Genomic DNA, 20,307 nt, shown 5'->3' on the forward strand with positions numbered 1-20,307 from the left:
TCGATATCTCTTGGTTACGTTCTCATGTATTTCAATAGAGGCAGTTTACCATGGCAAGGATTAAAAGCTTACACCAAACGAGATAAATACGAAAAGATTTGCGATAAAAAAGCTCAAACCAAAATTGATACTTTGTGCACTGGTTTCCCAAGTATGTATAACAAAATTTATTATATTACCTATATTTTTAGCTAACTAATTTTTTTTTTTTTTTTCGTTTTTTTTAAAATTTTTTTTTTTTAAATTAAATAGATGAATTTGCAACATTTTTAAATTATACCAGATTCTTAAAATTTGAAGATAAACCAGATTTCCTTTACCTTAGAAAATTATTAAGAGAAATGTTTGTTAGAGAAGGTTATAGATATGATTATATGTTTGATTGGGTTATTGTTAGAAAAGTAGGTCATTAAATTAATTATTATTGCTATAAAAAGATAATATTAACTCTTTATATTTTTTTTTTAGTTAAGAGAAAAACCACCACTTGAAAAACCATTGTCAGTTGAAAATAAACAAATTCAACAACAAATTCAATATCAAATTCAACAACAACAACAACAAATGCAACAACAACAACAACAACACACCACAACCACTACAACATCAACAAATCAAGCCAAAAACGTCTCTACTGTTTCAAATATAGCCACAGATGAACATTTTAGACAAATATTATCTACTCCATCATATAATGTTGACTCTGAACAATCACCTCAACAAACCACAACTACAACAACATCAACCGGTGGATCAAATCAACCTCAACAAACCCAATTCTATAGACAAAACAAAGTTGTAGTCCCACAATCAAAACCAACAAACAACAATACAAAATAACCTTTTTTATTTTTTTATTAAAAAAAAAAACCAATTGTTAACATTATTTTAATTATATTCACATTTAAAACAAATTATAATAATAATAACACAAATAATCCTTTTTTTTTTCATAAATAAATATCAAAGATGTATTAAATATATATTACAACCATAATTTTTCACCTTTTAGTTTTAAAATATCAATACTCAAATTCCTCTCCTCCCACAAATCCCTCTTCCTTTTTTTTTTTTTTAATTTATAAAAAAAAAAACATAAAAAACTAAATAAAACTTTAACAAAAATCTAAAATATATTTATTTAAAGAGATATTTTGAAAACTTTGTCATAATATTCTTTATTTTTTATTTTTTTTTAAAAAACTATAAGTATTTAGGGATTTAGTAAAATTGTTATTTAATTTGTAAAATATAAAATTATTTGGAAAAAAAAAAGAAAAACAAAAAAAAAAAAAAGAAAATGGTATAATTTTTTTTAAAAATGATATAAAAATTATTTAAATTATTATATTAAATAATTGTTATTTATAGTTTAATTATAAAAGATATTTATAGTTATACCTATAATTTATCTATGTTGGTTTGGTTGTTGTTGTGGTCTGTTTTGTGGAAAATTTTTATGAGTTGGCTGGTTTGAGGGTATTCTGTTTGCAGGGGGTTTATTTTGTTGATTGGAAAATTGATTTGAAGGGGGATTTGATTGAGAACCATATGGAGCTTTGCCATTATAGCCTGGTGGTTGTAGTGGGCCACCTTGGTTTGTTTGATAGTTTATATCGGTTCTTTGTTTTTTATAATTTATATTTGTATTTCCGTTTTGATAGTTTGGTTGGTGATGTCCGCCTTGGTAGTTTGGTGGAGGTGGTTGTTGTAGATTTAAATTTGCGCTTTGTGTTTGTTGTTGGTTTGTTTGCTGTTGAGCTGGTTGGCCTTGTTGTGGTTGTTGTTGTTGTCTTATTCTCTTTTTGTTTCTATATTCGTGACATGAGGGATATTGTGGTAAATCTTTTGGGTTACATGGTAATGGCTCGGTCCAAAAGTATGCGCTATCTAAAGCCTCTGAAGCCGTTATTCTTTTTTTAGGGTCCATACATAAAAGCTTATCTAATAAATCAAATGCTTCTTTTGTAAAATATAATTTATTTTCGCTATAAATTAAAAAAAATTTGTGTGTTAATAAAATAAAACTTTTGTACAATTGGTTTGTGAGTGTAATGTAATATTTACCTTTGGTAATGTTCTCTTAATTGACGTGGGTACTCTCTTTTTGGTTTTAAAGTTTCCCAGTATGGCAGATCAGAGGCTTCGGTCCAGTTTTGAGTATTTGGAGAGCCACAGATTTGATAGATTTTATCTAATTGATCGATAGAGTTTCTGCCTGGGAACAGGGTTTTCTTTGATAGTAATTCTGCCATAATACAACCAACAGACCACATATCAATTTCAGGGCCGTAATGAGACCCTCCCAATAAAAGTTCGGGTGGTCTATACCAAAGAGTAATTACACGATTGGTCATTCTCTTATCGGCACTATTGAAGGGTCTTGCGAGACCAAAATCAGCTAGCTTTAAAATACCACTATTATTTAACAAAAGGTTGGAGCCCTTGATATCTCTGTGCAATACATTATTTCTGTGACAATAATCTAAACCTTCTAACAATTGCTTTAGGTAACATTTAATTTGTTGTGGTGAGAAGTATTTAAAAGCTGGACTATCCATTAAACCATTTAGATCGTGATCCATATATTCAAATACCATATATACGCTTCCCTTTTGGTTATTTGCTGTGCTAGCTTTTGATGTAACAACTTCTCTTAAATGTATAACATTTGGGTGGTGCAATTCCTTTAAAATTTTAATTTCTCTAATTGCTGTAATTGGGAACTGAGGTAAAAAAAAATATAAAAAATTAATATATAAATACATGTTTTCTGTTTAAATAAAGGTTATTTATATTGATAACTTACGCCCTCCACTTCATTGTCCATAATAACTTTTTTTAATGCAACAATATCGCCAGTTTCTTTATGTTTTGCTTTATAAACCTGACTATATTATTTAAAATAATAGGAGATTAGTTTAAATGACTATTAATAAAAGTATTTTATCGAAATAGAGTTTGACAATCTTACCCAAAAGTACCTTCACCAATTTGTTCGATTTTTTCATATGTTTCGACACTCTTTGACCCCCACGGTATATCATAGTTATTATATTGTATATGCTCCATATTTGAAACATTATGAACTATACTACTGAGCATTTGTGAAGTGATAACTGGTTGGTGTACATTTGGTTCTGATTGTGGGTTTTCTTTTGGTGGTTGTAATTGCTGTTGTTGATGGGGATTCTCTTTATGATAATGATGTTGTGGTTGTTGATGTTGATGACTATGGTGAACGTGATGATTATTGTGTCCATTTGGCTGTGGTTTGTTACTATGTGCTATGAATTCTTTTCCACTGCTGGTATTTGTTGGATCATCTTTTAAAGTTTCATGTTGTTGTCTTTCTTGGTTTGCTGAATTTGTAGTTTCCATTTGAACTGAATATGTAACTATGAACTATTGCTACTATTGTACTATTATACTTATTATGATATTTATGTTATTGTGATTCTATTATTTAATCTTATTATTTGTATAGATTTTGTATTTGATTAAAAAAAATAAATATTGTATGTAATTTTTATTGAAATTTGAAAAAAAAAAAAAAAAAGGTACTAAAAATAGATTAAATTGATGGTGTTGTGATTGAGATAAATAAAGCTAAGTTAATAACTTTTTTTAAAAATAAATAATATATATATTAAAAAATAAAAAGAAATAAAAAAGAAAAAATTGTGTATTGAAATTGTTATTTATAAACTTTCGTTATTTATTTATTCTGCTATATTAATTCAATTAAAAACAATATAGTTGAGGATGATAAAAAATTATGGGTATACGCGATATTGATTTGGTTATTACTAATATATTTAACTGTTATTTATATAAGATTTTCCAAATAACAACAACATAGAAAAATAATTATTATTTTCATATAAAAAAAAAATTTTAAAAAATTTTAAAAAAAATAAAAAAAAAAATTTAAAAATTTAAAAATTTTTTTTAAAAATTTATTTAATAATTTTTTTTTTCTAACTTTATATAATAATCCAAAAAGTTATATAATTATTTTTTTTTTAAAAGAAATTAAAATTCTTTATCCAGTTTCACATTCTATTAAAATCGAATTTTTAATTTTTTTAATAATAAAATTAAAATAAAAACTAAAATTTGTTTAGTTTTTTTTTTGAAAAAAAAAAAAAAAAAATCATCATCATTAAAGATAAAACTTTAATTTTAATTATCATTTTCAAAAAAGAAAAAAAAAAGAAAAAAAAAAAAAAATTAAAATAAATAATAATTAAATGAAAAACTAAAAATAAATAAAAAAATAAAAATAAAAATAATTGATCTATATAGATGTTATTATTAATTGTAAATTTAAATTTTTATATTATGAGTGTTTGTACAATAATTGTTTTTCTTTATTATTACATTTTTTTTTTTAAATATATGTGTATAATGTTTTTAAAATTGTTGTTAATATTACTATTATTTTTAATTAAATTAACTTGTATTTGATAAATTACAAAATAAAGTTGAGGGTAAATAATTTGAAACAAATGAAAAAAAGTTTTGCATTCCTCCCCATGTGCTGGATTGCTCTTTGCCAGTGACCATTTCTTTATTTTTATCCAATTGGTTTTGTAATTGTTTTTCTATGGCAAATCTTGATTGTTTTTCTTCTTGATACATTTTTTGAATACGTTGCATTTCAATTGAACTATTCTTTTTAAATTCTTCAAGAGCTTTTTCAGCTTCTGAAATTATTAATTGAGCTGATTCGTTTTGTTCCTCCATTTCTTCAGTGTGCAATCTTATTAAATCTGATTTCTTTAATCTACGAATACTACCAACATTAAATTGATCTTGTACTTGTTGCATATTATTATTACTTGAGTTTAACGAACTTGTTAGGGTCGGTGATGAAAAATTAATTTGATTATATTGTTGAAGGTTTTGCTGGAACTGTTGTGGTGATTTAATTGACTGGTTATTGCTAGATGCTTGGTGTAGTGGTTGGTATTGTTGTTGTGTTTGTTGTTGTTGTTGTACAAATGGTGAAATACCACCTGATATAGTACCATATTTATTACCGCTACTTTTGAAACCACTACCACCATTTGGACTTGTAAGACTAAATGGTGATAATGAATTTGCTGGTGGGGTTGAAAACATTGGTGCTGATGATGGTGTTGATTTAATTGATGGACTTGAAACCCTAATAGAGTTATTTTTATTTGGTGTAACAGTTGGTGAGGCTGTTGATAAATTTTGGTATGATGAAGATAAAATATTAGGGCTAATTGGTGACATCATGTGAATTGGCTGTGGTCCATCAGATATTTTAGATAATAAAATTTCATTACTATTATTTGTTGTGGTTGTTGATGAATTATTGTTATTAATTGTAAGTGGTGATTGTGAACGCATTGGCGAATTTGATTCTGATTGATATGTACTATTGCCATCTTTTAGTGGTGTGTTGGCTAAATCATCAAGAGAATTATTTTCATCAGTATTAATTTCGTATTCTGATGGTAAATTGAAGCCACCATCCAATCCGCTTAATTGTTGTTTTAATGAATCCAATTCAGACTCTGGTTCTTCATTTATAGTATTGCTGTTATTATCGTTTTGTTGTGGATATTGAAATTGTTGTTGTTGTAATTGCTCAAATTCATATTGTAAAGATTGTGGAGAGTTTGTTCCGCTTGTGATTGGTGGTGATTGTTGTTGCTGTTGTTGTTGTAATAATTGTTGTTGTTTTAAAAATAAAGCAAAGTTATTGTTTGCATGTAATGTTGAATATTTATCAATTTCGAATTTTTCAGATTTTTGTCTACTGAGTACCTGCTTGGCTCTATCTATTGTTGGTTTGATTCTTCTACTTGTAAAATTTCTATCTTTTTCATCTACGATTATATTTGGACTCGTACTGCCGCTACCACTTCCAGATTTTCCGTCATCGAACGATACCATCATTGCCAATTTATTATTAATGTTTTGTTGAGTTTTTAATAGGAGTTTTAATTTTTTAACTTCTAAATCTTTTAAAACAACTGATTCGTTAAGTTCTCGAGCTTTATCTTTTTCCAAGTCTATTGATTCACGTAAAAGATCTTCATTTAGTGTGAGCTTGGATATTTGGGTCTTTAAGTTATTATTTTGAACCATGAGATCTTTGTTGGCATCCCTCATACCCTCTGCAAACCTAGCATCTTTTCTAAGACGATCAATTTCTTGGTCCTTTTTTCTTAAATTTTGCTCCAATACTTGACGAGATTTTTCCAACATTGATATTTCGCTTTGAAAAGATTCACATTCTTTTTCTAAAACTTTATAAGAGTCTTGAAGTTGGTCTACAATTTGTGAGCTTTTATTCCATTGGTTAGTTCCATAGTTCGTACCACTACTATTTAGACGACCTTTATTGCCAGTGATATGGCTCGTCGAGTTTGGTGGACTACTTCCTTGGCTGTGTATATTGTATTGATCGTCTTGTTGCTCGCCATCATAGGTTAGTTTTGGGCTCATAGGATGATTTAATCCCCCAAATCTTGATAAAAATAAATTTGCATCAATGCAATCATCTTTGTCAGTTGGCAAGTCACGTATATACATTAATAGCTTTTGTTTTGGTATCTCCTTTCCATAATTTAGTTTTGTCACCAAGTGGGTAAATTGATCAAATGTTATTATTGGCTTGGATGTAAATAATCTTCCAAATTTATTTTTTGATGGGCTGTTAGTTACGCTGTTATTTTTGAAGCCCTGTGTATGACTGAATTGAGATGTGGAGTTGGGAGATAACAAGCCGACAGAGTTGACACCTTCTGATAATGGACTTCCACTTGCGCTACTGATCATTGGTGATAGATATTTGGGTGTTATATTATATTTTTTTAATAGCTCCAATGGTACCTTGAATTTTGGGAGTTTAAAAGTTTCAATTCTTTGCTGTCTTAACAGTTTAGGATCACCTCCGTCCATATAGGATGCCATTGATTCGATAAATGATTGAAAATCTATATATGTATTATCTTCCTCTTCCATTTTTTTATCGTCTAATTCTAAATTCTCGAATGATAGTTCATCAAAAGATTTATCATCTAGAGTATTTCCATTATCTTCGTCGTCATCTAAATTTACATAATCGTCATCTTCGTCATCTTGATTCTTTTGAACTTCGCTTCTATGTACAATTCTAAGGAAATTTAATAGTTTACCGATTGTTGGGTTGTTATCTAAAGGCTCACCAGTTAAAGATTCGATCTCATGTCTTAATTGTGATAATGAAATTATACCATTTTCTTCTGTATCTATAGCTTTGAAGACTTGTTCCATTTGGTTGATAAATTCTAAACCTGCTGATGAGTCATTATTATTGATTAGCCCCGGTGACGATATATTTAAAGGTTGATTTAATTGAATTTCATCCATTAATTCTTTTTCCTCATCTGAATCACTACCATTTTTAGTAGAGAACATTTTATTATTTATAAAACTATTTTATTTATGTTTTTGAAAAAAAAAAAAATAATAAAAAAAAAATTTTGATTTATTGGGACTATTATAAATATATTAATGATACCTAAATGTTTATAAAATTAAATTATAATAATAAAATTGATAAATAAAAATAATTACAAAATTAGAAATTAGTTTATGATAAAGAAAAGTACAAAAAAAATAAAATAAATACGCAATAATACTAAAAATATTATTTAATTTAATAGGTTTAATAGTAATAAAAAAATAAAAAAAACAATTATTTTTTAAAAAATAAAAAAAAATAAAAAATAAAATAAAAAAAAATAAAAAATTAAATAAAAAAAAACTTTTGGATAATTTAGAGTGAAAAAGAGATAAACACGAGGTACCCACACTAAGTAGATAGCTAAATTTATATAATATTTGAAAAAAAAGTGGTTGGTTTTTATTTTATGATAATATAACAACAATTTTATATAAAAAAAACAATATAGTAATCCAGCATATAAATCAAATAATAATAATAGAAACACACAGTATTTTAAATTAACACACAAAAAAAAAAAAAAAAAAAATAATTATATGAATATAAAAATAAATTATTTATATTGGATGTTATAGTGTGTATGTGTGTATGTGTGTGTATGTGTGGAGTGATGAGTGTTGTTATTTATAGAGATTAGTGAAGAAAGAGAGTGATTATATAGATTGATAGACTGTAATTAATAATAATTAATAGTAATCTTATTATGTCATAGATTATCTTATTTATTGTTTTTTTATTTTGTTATTTTTTTTTTTATTTTGCTCTTTTTTTTTTTTTTTTCTGGTTTTTTATTTTTATTTTTTTTAATTGGCCTATTAAATAAAATAATTAAATTGATATTTATAATAATAATACATACAAAGAAACTTTAAGAATATAATAAATAACTGAATATTTTTAATAAATAACCAAAATGTAAAATAAAATATAAACTATAAAATATTAAAACTATATTATTAAAAATAAGATTATTAAAAGCTATGAAAAAAAAAAAAACTTATCGAGTTGGTTTTGCCACAACAACAATGTAAAATTTTAAATGTATAAAAAAATATTAAATTTTTTTCAGTTAGAAATAAATTTTTTTTTTTTTAAATTTTTTTAAAATTTTTTTTTTAATTTTTTTTTAAAATTTTTTTTTAATTTTTTTTTAATTTTTTTTGAATTATTATTTTGAAAAAATAAATTGTTTTCTTCAAAGGAATTAATTCTAACCAAAAAAACACAAGATCCAACAATATAAAAATAAAAAAAAACTAGGATTTTAATTAATTTTACAAAATTAGTTTTTTTTATTTTTTTTTTATTTTAAAATAAATAAATATTGGAATCAATCTATAATTTACAATTTTAGAAATAATTTTTTATAAACATTAAAATAATAAAATAATTTGTATAAAATATAACTATATCTATTTTTAAAAAATTTTAAAAAAAAAAAAAACAAAAAATTTAATAATTAAATAAATTTCAAAATCAAAATCAAATTATTATAATAGATTAATTAAAAATGTCAAAAAAAGAAAATGGCACAACCCCAACATCATCAAAAAAAAAGAAAGCTAAATTACCAATCGCTTCAACTAATATACCAAACCAAGTTGTAAATAAAGTTATTAATAGTGGTCAAATTGGAGGATCAGGGTTACCAACATTACCACCATCGGTTACATTACCCGTTGAAGAGATCATGTCATTTGCACCAGAGTGTTTGTTATTCCAGCAATTATTAGAATTTGAAGAAAAATTGGATAGTTCAATTAATAAACGTTTAATCGACTTGCAAGAGTCTACCAGAAGAACATCAAATAAAAACATTAAAACACTCCGTTTATCAATTTATAATACATATGCAAATCAAACATCATATTATCATTTAGATAACAAATCACTAGCATCAGTCTCGGAAAGATCTTCGTGGACATTACGTGTTGAAGGTAGATTATTAGAAGATAATGAAATTGGTAATCACGATTTCCCAATAACAAATAAAACTCCAAAAACCTCCTCACTCCTTGTCCCAACTCCAACCAAAAAAAAGTTCTCTTCATTCTTTAAAAAAGTATTTATTCAAATTGGTCATAGAGATACTTGTGAATGGGATAAATCTCAAACTTTTACAGAAACTGATGGTTTTGAAATTAAAAGAAATGGTAATCAAGAACTCGATGTAAAAGTAAGTTTATTAATATACAAATCATCACTATTATTAGTATACATAAACTAACATTATTATTGTTATTATTATTATAATAGATTTTAATGTATTTAGATCATGTACCACAAAAATATAAGGTTTTGGGTGGACTTTCACAATTATTAAATATTCATACAGATACAAAACCAAGAATTATTTTAGCATTATGGCATTATATCAAATCTAATACATTACTAGACCCAGATACAAAGAAAATTACATGTGATGAAAATTTAAAGAATGTAGGTCAACACAACAACATTATTATTATTGTTGATAAATAACTATTTTATATAGTATAATATTAATATTAATTTATATTATCATATTTCTAGATATTTAATTTAGATGAATTACAATTTAATCAAATACCTCAATTATTAAGAGAACATTTATCACCACCAGACCCATTAGAATTTAATTATACTTTGCATCTTTCAGGAGATCCAAAAGATTATGAACAAGCATATGATATCCAAGTTGAAGTTGATGAACCATTCAATGTTCATGGTAACCTTAGAAAAGATATTGCAGCTTTCAATGAAGAGATTAATCAACATATTCAAAAGATTTATCTTCATAAAAGAAAGCGTGATTTCATGGAAAACCTTTCAAAAGACCCATTAGGATTCCTTAATGATACAACTACAAATCTCATTAAGGATTACCAAGTTTCAAAATCAAATACTTCAACTGGTTTCGAAGAAGAGAGACATGCATCTTTCTATTACCAACCAATGACTGAAGAGCTTGTAAAGAATTATTTATCAAAACAAACCACACCAAACCCAACCCCACAACAAATTTCAATGGCACCTTCAACTCCACAAACACCTGCTTCATCTTAATAAAATAAACAAATCTTTTTTTTTTTTTTACATTTCTTTTTATTTAATTCAGTTTATTAAATTTAATTTGTTTTATTTAAAGTTTATTAAATTTAAATAGATAGGTTTTTGATACAATTATAGTAAAAATTTGAAAAGGGAATAATAAGAGTTTTGGGATTTTCCACCCCATTTGAGGTAATATGGACATTTAAAAGAGAAAATTAAATAATATTAATAAATATTGTTTTTATCGTTTTCATTTAAGAATATCTTTTGTTTTAAATACAAACTTTATGCAATTATTAAAATTAATTTCTAAATATATCACAAAAATAAGGTAGGATAATTGTCTAATTATAAGATTGGGCAATATTTACAATATATAATTTAATCATTTATTTTATCAAATTTAATTTAACATGTGCGTTTTTTTTTTAAAAATAATTTTTTTTTTTTTTATTATTTTTAAAATTTTTTAAATCTATTAATATCTTCTATTATTATTAAAAGTTAATATTTTTGTGTATTAATCAACAATAATAAAACAAGAAAAACAGATTTGTTTTCATTATTTAAGATTCTTAATGGAGTAATATGGGGTTTACTTTTTTATTTTTTTATTTATATAAAATAAAAATGGTTTTTTTTTTTTTTTTAAAATATATATATAAAAAATTTGATTTAAATTTGTAGTTATTTATTATAACTAAAGCTTTTTTTATTAAAAAATGAACAATATAAAAAATAATAATAGTGATACAGAGATAGCAGTTATTGGTGTAGGTTTTAGAGTACCAAGTGGTAGTTTGTCAAAATCAATTTCAAAAACTAATCAACTATGGGACAGTTTGGTTAATGGTTTCGATGGTATTGTAGAAACATCGGAAAGGTGGTCTGATAATTACAGCATAGCTGGTGATATCGTTTCTAAATATGCTGGTCTCATTCCGCTCGATGAATGGAAGTCTTTTGATCCAGTTTTCTTTGGTATCAATCCAAGTGATGATAATGTCAGCTCAATAGATCCACAACAAAGATTACTATTAAAGTGTACATGGGAAGCACTCGAAGATGCTGGTATAGATCCATTAACATTAAGAGGTTCAAATACAAGTACTTTTATAGGTTCAACTACAACGGATTATAGTAACCTAAACAAATCACATTTTGAAATCCAAAGTAATATATTTGGGTCCTCTACCCATGCACTAGCAAACAGAGTTTCATTTAATTTTGATTTTCGTGGTGAATCACTTACAATCGATACTGCATGTAGTTCGTCATCAAATGCAATTAATCTTGGTTATAAGTCAATTAAAGATGGTACCTCAAATGTCTCTATTGCAGGTGGTGTTAATTTAATATTAGGTATGTATTTTATTTTTTATTTATCTTTTATTTATTTTTAATATTTTATTTTTTGTTATTTTTTTCAAGATCCCAATATTTCAAAATCATTTTCACAAATGGGTATAATTAGTCCAACTGGAAAGTGCCACTCATTTTCATCTGATGCTGATGGTTATGTAAGATCTGAAGGTGTTGGTGTTGTTGTATTGAAGAGTTTAAAACAAGCAATTAAAGATGGTAATAATATTTATTGTGTTATAAACGGATCAAGTTCAAATGTTGATGGTAGTTATGATAAAGCAAATTTTTATCAACCATCAAAGTCATCTCAATATGAAAATATTAAATCTGCAATTAAGTCTACTAACGGATTAGTTAATGCTTCAGATATTGATTACTTTGAATGTCATGGTACTGGTACACCAACTGGTGATCCGATAGAGTTAGAGGGTATTTCAAGAGTATTCAGTGAATCAAATAATAATATTTTAATAGGATCTATCAAGTCTAATATTGGTCACAGTGAAGCATTATCTGGTGTAATGGCATTAATCAAATGTTGTGTGATGTATAAAAACAAATCATTTGCTCATAACATAAACTTTAAATCACCAAATCCGGATATCAAATTCGATGAATGGCGTCTAAAAGTAGTAACTGAACTCACTCCATTTGTAAAAAAGAATACTGTTATGGCGATCAATAACTTTGGTATTACTGGTATGTGATTTTAAGTATAATTGTTTATATAATATACTAATATTTTACTGTTTTAAATAATTTAAAGGTTCAAATTGTTGTATTGTTTTATCAGAGTACAATCTTGATATAGTTCAAAATGAGTATATTACAAACAAAAAATATTTAATTCCATTCTCATCAAACTCATCAATATCATCAGATAACTACAAACAAATGGTAAACAAGCAACAAGGAACATTGGATTTCAATGAATTTGTAAACAGTCAAATCAAATATAAATCAACTTCGCTTGCCCAAAGATCAGTTATTATTGCAAGTAATTGGGATGAATTCAATGATAAACAAAATGAAATAAAATCATCAAAGTCAATTACAATTTCAAACATTATAGTTAAAAATAAGAAGCCATTTACAGTTTTTGTACTTTGTGGTCAAGGATCCCAATATAATAAAATGGCATTGGAACTATACGAAAATGAACCAATTTACAAACAATGGGTAGATAAATTTGATGCTGAACTTTTCAAATACTATGGGTACTCTGTTTTAGAAAAACTTAGATCAATTGATGACAAAGATATGATATCAATACATGAACCAATTCTTGCACAGCCATTAAATGTAATGATTCAAGTATCATTATTTGAACTATATAAACACTGGGGTATCAAAGCAGATTTAATCGTAGGTCATTCTTTGGGAGAAGTATCATCTCCATATTGCTCAGGTATGATCGACTTTGAAACATTATGCTATTTAGTATACCATAGATCAGTAGCTCAGAATAGAACAACTGGTACTGGTAGAATGCTATCTATTAATATTAGTGCCGAAGAATATATTAAAAATTACTCATTGAAATATCCATCGATCGAATTTGCTTGTTTCAACTCACCATCGTCAATTGTAATCGCTGGTAAAGAACATCTATTAAATGAAATATCAGCTGATTTAAAATCAAAAGAAATATTTTGTGCAATGCTTGGTTCATTATCATCATTCCATACATCAAGTCAATTAATGATTAAAGATGAGGTTTGTTCATTAAATATTAATTCAAAACAATCAACAACACCTGTATTTTCAACAGTCACTTCCAACTTATTTAATCATGAAACAACACCATTCAATGCAGAGTATGTTTTCGAAAATGTTCTTCAACCAGTTAGATTCACACAAACCGTTTCAAACATATATAAATATATTGAAGAAAACAACTATGGTAACGAAATCACATTTGTTGAAGTCGCTCCACACCCAACACTATCATTCTATTTAAATCAAATGAAATCAAAACAATCACCTTATTTTAATAATGGTGAAAAAGTAACTATTTATTCACCACTACACAAAAAGAAAAACGATTATGAAGAATTCTTAAAAACAATTTCAACACTTTATGTAAACAACTCATATGACATAAATTTCAAATCACAATTAAACCAATCTATCAATGAAAATAATTTACCTTTGTATCAATGGGATGATAAAATGTATTTTAAAATTCATCTTTCAAATGAAAGAATTAAAAATGAAGGACCTGCAATTCAACATCTTGGCAATTCAAATGAATCACCATCCAAATCATATCAAACATTTATCGATATTAAAAAGTTACCATTCCAGTGGTTAAAAGGCCATCAAGTAAAAGGCAAATACTATTTCCCAGGATGTGGTCATATTACAAACATATTCAACTCCTTCCAAAATCAAGATATTACAATTGGTTCAATAGAATTTAGAACTCCATTAGTTTTACAAGATGGCATTAATCAATCTCTACAAACAACAATAAATACACTTTCAAAAAATGAGTATAATTTCAAGTCTCATTTCAAAGACACAACAACAAATCAATGGGTATTATGCTCAACTGCTAATTTTAGTTTATTCAAACATGGAAATGAAATTAATAAAGTCGATATTGACAAATTAAAAAAGAAATGTAGTTTTACCAAATTATCAAAATCAGAACTCTATGAATCAATTAAAATCAAAACTGGGTTAGGATATAAAGGATTATTCCAAGGGGTAAATGAGTGCTATATTGGAAACAACTGCTCTCTTTCAACTGTGTCTTTAAATGAAATTCAAAATCAAAAAGAATATAATCATTTGGTAAACAACGATACAATGAAGTCATTCTTTAATGCTGCCATATTAGATACTTGTTTACATGGTATGTTAGGTTTTGTAAAACATCAATGTCAAATTGTATTAGATAGAATCGAAGGTTTGAAATACTATTCATCAAATATACCATCAGATCAACATTCAGAAGTTTATGTATACTCTGAAATGAAAACAAGAATTGACTCATACTCATACTCCGGCACCATTAAAATAATGTTACATGATGGAACATTATTAATTGAAATTGCAAATATTATATGTACATCATTAACTCCAATAATCGATAATACATTGATTATCCCACCTCCATCAAATGAAATATATACACCATACCAACAATCAAAAGATTCAATTATAAACAATCCAGAATCTTTCAAACATCTATATCAGGTTGAAGAAATAGATGCACAAGATCAAATCAATCAATTAATATCAAATGAACACCTACTATCGCTATTCTATAAATATATTAATCAAATATATCCAGATATCAACAAAGACACACTATCAACATTAGACTACAATCAATTTAAACAACTATATTATAAAGAATCAATAAATGAAAACTTTTTTATATTCATTTATGAAAATTTAAAAAAATATAATGAAATAGATGATAAAAATCAACTATGCCAACAAATCCACAAAAATGAAGAATTGTTTGAAACAACCACTCAAATAATGGCAAAACAAATATTCACAATAGAAAATGATCAAACTCAACCATTACTTGCTGATCACTTGTTGTTAAAACAAATTTATCAAAATTTAAACAGTTTCCATTTACCAAATAATATTATGAGTGAAATTATTTCAGAATCAATTAAACCAATTGCAATGGAGCCAATGATATTTAGAATCTTAGAACTTGGGGGCGGTGTAGGTTCATTATCAACTCTAGTATTAGAAAAAATTGACAAACTATTAAATGATTGTTCATTAACAAACATTGATATCGAATTTACCTTTAGTGATGTTTCAGATTCATTTTTAAGTGAAATCCAAGAAAAACTATCAATTATCAAAGGAATCAATATAATTTATCGTGTTCTAGATTTAGACAAATCATTCAAAGATCAAGATTTAAGACCATCCTATTATGATATGGTTATAATGTCAAATGTTATGTATCAAGTTAGACAACTTAAATTTACCTTAAATGAAATTCATAACATTTTAACACCAAATGGTCAATTAATTTTTATTGAGCCTCCATACAAATCAACTATATATGACTCTATATTCGGAGTATTCCCACAATGGTGGTCATCATCTGAAGATACCACAATCAGAAATGATAGAAGCTGTATAAAACAAGATAGTTGGGTTAAGATATTAAATGAATGTGGCTATAAAGATACAACAATGTCTGGTAATGATAGCTCTATATTTTTAATACAAACAAGAAAGCCAACAATAAATGAAACAGTATTATCAAGTTTAGATTCAATGGAACAGCTATCTACATATAATAATATCATCCTATTTGGAAACAGTAATAATTGCAATATTAATGAGCTATTTAACTCAAATAAACAATTAAACACCAAATTACATCAAATGAACAGCTTTAAAGAGTTTAATAACTGGCTCCGAGAATCAAATGACTCAATTAAAAAATGCAAAACATTAATTATGTTCATGAAAGCAACTGATACACTAGATATAAACAATTTTAAAGAAATAACACTCGAGTATATTCAAATTAATCAAACCATACTCCAACATGAATTATCAGATTACTTTAAAAATGTTTTAATTTCACTAAATTCAACATCAAATAACTATTTGTCATCATCAATCAATGGTGCTGCAAGATATTTTGTAGAATTTCCACAATTAGATTTATTTATATTAGATTTCGATACGATTTCAATTCAAAATGAAAATTTATTATCACTAATCAATATATTAATAAACCCAACATTAAATATACAAAGAGAATTTACAATTAAAAACAATATAGTATATTATGAAAGATATAAAAAACAAACAAAAATCAAACAATCATTTAAATCAAACTCTTTCGAAACAAATAAAGACAACTTAATGGTTCAGCTCGATCCAAATTTAGAATATGTATTAAAAACTAAAAAACAAGAAATAAAACCAAATGAAATCGAAGTCGAAGTTAAAGGTACTGGTATCAACTATAAAGACTATTTAATGTATATTGGTCAAATATCAAATAATCTTGATCTCAAATATGGCAAAGAAGAGGAGGTTGAAAATGGATTAAATCAAACTCCAAATATTGGAAATGACTTTAGTGGTATTATAACTCGTTGTGGAAGCGATGTAAATAAATTCAAAGTAGGTGATGAAGTAATTGGTACAGCATCAAAAACAAGTGGATCACACATTGTTATAGATTATAGATATGTTTATTACAAACCAAATAATATGGATCATATTCAAGCAGCAACTATTCCTTCAGTTTATGTTACAACATTACACAGTATATTCTATACAGGTAATTTACAACCGGATCAAACTATTTTAATTCACTCAGCAGCAGGTGGTGTAGGTCTTTCATCATTAGAACTATTAAAATGTAAACAACACAAAGGTTATATATTTTTAACAGTTGGTTCAAAAGATAAAGAAGAATACCTAATGGATACATATGGTTCATTTATTACAGGTATCTATTCATCAAGAAATAAAAACTATGTTCACCAAATTAAAAACAAATTAATAGAATTAGAATGCGATGAAGATCATCAAGGTGTAGATTTAATACTAAACACTCTTTCATCAGAATATATGGACTCAAATTTCCAATGTTTAAATACTTGTGGTAGAATTGTAGATCTTTCAATTACACATTTAACACCAAATGACTATATTACAAACAATCACTTTAAATACAACTATGGATATAATAATGTAGAGCTTATCGTATTTTCAGGACCATTATTTAGAAGTTTATTAAAAAAAGTGGTCAAAATGTTTAATTCAAATAAATTAGAACTGATTCCAATTATTGAATATTCAAACAGTCAATTTAAAGATGCGCTTGAATATATAAATCAAAGACAACATATTGGTAAAATTGTTGTAAATCATGACACTGATATGATATCAAGGGTATATAATGAACAAGACAACTCAATTATTATGAAGAATAATTATGATATATCAAGATTAAATATGGGTAAAAACATTTTAGTAACAGGTCAAACAGGTATTATATTAGAAATATTAAAATGGTTGGTTAAATATTCAAATAAATCAATCGATAATATTATCATTATATCAAAATCACCATTAAAATGGGAATTAGAGTTATTAATCAATCAAACCAAACATCAAAAAGAAAACTCAATTAATTTCCACTTTAATCAAATCGATATAGAAAATAGTAACGAAATTCAAAAAGTATTAAATAACTTAGAATCAAATTCAAATATTACAAATATTGATACAGTAATTCACTTTGCATTTGTAAACGAAATCGGAGATCTTCAAGATGTCGATATGAGTCGTCTAAATATTTCTCATGGTGCAAAAACAATGGGTGCAGTTAATTTACACAATGAATCAATTCAACGTTCATGGAAAATGAAGCAATTTATTATGGCATCATCAGTTGTATCAATTATTGGCTCAGATAGACAATGTTGTTATGTAAGTGCTTGTAGTGTTATAGACTCGTTATCAAAATACAGAAAATCAATTGGATTGCCATCATTATCAGTTAATTTAGGTGCAATAGCATCAACAGGTGTTGTTTCAAGAAATGATGCAATCGAAGCAATGTTCCAAAGTTCGACAGTTAAATTAATATCACCCCAACTAATATTCAGCTCAATAGATTTATTTGTTCAAAATATAGAAAACTATCCAAACTATTGTTTAAATGATTTCAATTATGAAAACATTCCTTCAAATATATCAAATTATAATTTCTTCAAGTTTGATTATCAAGTTAATATGGTTAAAAAAACAACCAAAATAATTCAAGCAAGTATGAACAGTGATGAAGTTATCAAATCATCAATTATAAATAAAATATCAGAATTGTTGTCGGTTGATCAAACAAAAATTAATGTCGACTATCAACTAACACAATTGGGTCTTGATAGTTTAGTTATTGTCCAATTAAAGAATTGGATAGATACTCAATATGGCCACAATTTAATTACAATTCAACAACTTCAAAATAATAAAATATCTCAATCTTTGGAAATCATAATAAAAGGATACATTAATCACTCATCAAAAAAGAAGATAGATAAAAAAGAAAATAAAATATCCATTGAAGAGTTTATTAAAAATGAAATTAAACTAGAAGACTCAATAATTTCAAAACAGTGCTCAATTCAAACCATATTAAATAACAAAAATAAATCAATATTATTAACAGGTTCAAATGGTTATCTTGGTGCTTACCTATTAAATCATTTAGTTAAAATTGAAAGCTGTTCAAAAGTTTACTGTTTAATAAGAAATAAATCAAACTCGCCAAATCCAATAAACGAGATAATAAATAACTTAAAATATCATCAATTATATGATAGTTTAACAAAACAAGAAATCTCAAAGATAATTACCATCATCGGTGATATTTCCAATGAAAACTTTGGACTTTCAAATGAAAACTATACAATACTTTCAAAAGAAGTAGATATTATTATAAATTCAGCAGCAGATTTAAATTTACAATCGAACTACAAAGAAAGTAAAATTGTAAATATAAATTCTATAAAAGAATTTTTAAAGCTCTCAGTGTCAAGCGAAATTCAGAAGCCAATCGTACACTTTTCTTCGTTCTCAGTGTTCTTTAATCAATCATTAAATGGTGAAGAGTTTGACGAAGATAAAATAATGCCCAAATTTGACAACACCTCAATAGGATATATGCAAACAAAAGTTATTTCAGAACTTTTATTAACAAATGCACAAAAATCAAGAGGTATACCATCATTAATTATTCGTTTACCAGATATTTGGTCAAATCCTGAAACTGGCATAGGTCATCCAAATGATATATATCAATTAACTATGCAATGTTCAAGTGTTATTGGATACTACCCAAATATTTATAATGATCTATTTGCATCACCAATAACAACAATTTCAAGAAATATAATAAATTTAATTTTTAATGAAAAGAGTTGGTTAAATAATACAAATTCAATTTACAATTTAAATGGTAACCCAATCGAAATCAAGTTTTTAAATAAGATATTGGAAAAAAATTATAATTGTAAAGAAATAGAATATGAAAAATGGAGGGAGTTAGTTTCTAAGTCTAATCACAGGTCTTGTATTACATATAATACATACCATAATCAATACTCAAATAATTTTATTTCTAGTTATTCCGTTGAAAAAGGTTTTAAAATGTCAAAAAAAACAAAAGAATTGTTAATAGCAATAGGTTCCTATGAAGAAAATGAATGGGAAATTAATGAAGATATGGTTATAAGAAATATAAATCATTATGCTTTTAAAACAAAGGCATGAAAGAATACAAAACAAATTAATATGTCTTTATAATCTCGGATAAGAAATTAAACATATAAAAAAAATAATAATATTTAAAATTAAAATTTTTTTTTAAAACTATACTAAATATTAATATTAAAACAAACCAAATA

General features: G+C 25.9%; 5 protein-coding genes across 5 annotated transcripts; 3 read left to right on the forward strand and 2 right to left on the reverse strand.

The window, feature by feature from the left end:
• Nucleotides 1–5: 5 nt before the first annotated feature.
• Nucleotides 6–1,134, forward strand: DICPUDRAFT_50512 (uncharacterized protein). Its single transcript, XM_003292511.1, has 3 exons — nucleotides 6–151; nucleotides 253–401; nucleotides 469–1,134. Exons 1-3 carry the CDS (start codon nucleotides 25–27, stop codon nucleotides 838–840), a joined length of 648 nt encoding a protein of 215 aa, XP_003292559.1. The 5' UTR covers nucleotides 6–24; the 3' UTR covers nucleotides 841–1,134.
• A 274-nt stretch (nucleotides 1,135–1,408) lies between these two features.
• DICPUDRAFT_157293 (uncharacterized protein) lies at nucleotides 1,409–3,381 on the reverse strand (the record flags this gene model as incomplete). Its single annotated transcript, XM_003292515.1, has 4 exons — nucleotides 1,409–1,988; nucleotides 2,068–2,726; nucleotides 2,810–2,891; nucleotides 2,975–3,381. 4 exons carry the CDS (start codon nucleotides 3,379–3,381, stop codon nucleotides 1,409–1,411), a joined length of 1,728 nt encoding a protein of 575 aa, XP_003292563.1.
• Nucleotides 3,382–4,455: 1,074 nt separating this feature from the next.
• Nucleotides 4,456–7,682, reverse strand: DICPUDRAFT_95640 (uncharacterized protein; the record flags this gene model as incomplete). The annotated part of the gene is made up of 2 exons (XM_003292516.1): nucleotides 5,412–7,682; nucleotides 4,456–5,210 (listed from the first exon to the last, which is right to left on the reverse strand). Exons 1-2 carry the CDS (start codon nucleotides 7,438–7,440, stop codon nucleotides 4,456–4,458), a joined length of 2,784 nt encoding a protein of 927 aa, XP_003292564.1. The 5' UTR covers nucleotides 7,441–7,682.
• A 1,317-nt stretch (nucleotides 7,683–8,999) lies between these two features.
• On the forward strand, nucleotides 9,000–10,534 carry DICPUDRAFT_83174 (uncharacterized protein; the record flags this gene model as incomplete). Its single annotated transcript, XM_003292512.1, has 3 exons — nucleotides 9,000–9,665; nucleotides 9,746–9,928; nucleotides 10,022–10,534. 3 exons carry the CDS (start codon nucleotides 9,000–9,002, stop codon nucleotides 10,532–10,534), a joined length of 1,362 nt encoding a protein of 453 aa, XP_003292560.1.
• Nucleotides 10,535–11,244: 710 nt separating this feature from the next.
• On the forward strand, nucleotides 11,245–20,173 carry DICPUDRAFT_157296 (uncharacterized protein; the record flags this gene model as incomplete). Its single annotated transcript, XM_003292513.1, has 3 exons — nucleotides 11,245–11,884; nucleotides 11,954–12,586; nucleotides 12,654–20,173. The coding sequence occupies 3 exons, from the start codon at nucleotides 11,245–11,247 to the stop codon at nucleotides 20,171–20,173; spliced, it is 8,793 nt and encodes a 2,930-aa protein (XP_003292561.1).
• Between the last annotated feature and the right edge of the window lie 134 nt (nucleotides 20,174–20,307).

This window comes from Dictyostelium purpureum, assembly GCF_000190715.1.
Source record: "Dictyostelium purpureum unplaced genomic scaffold DICPUscaffold_352, whole genome shotgun sequence".
NCBI classification, from domain to species: domain Eukaryota; phylum Evosea; class Eumycetozoa; order Dictyosteliales; family Dictyosteliaceae; genus Dictyostelium; species Dictyostelium purpureum.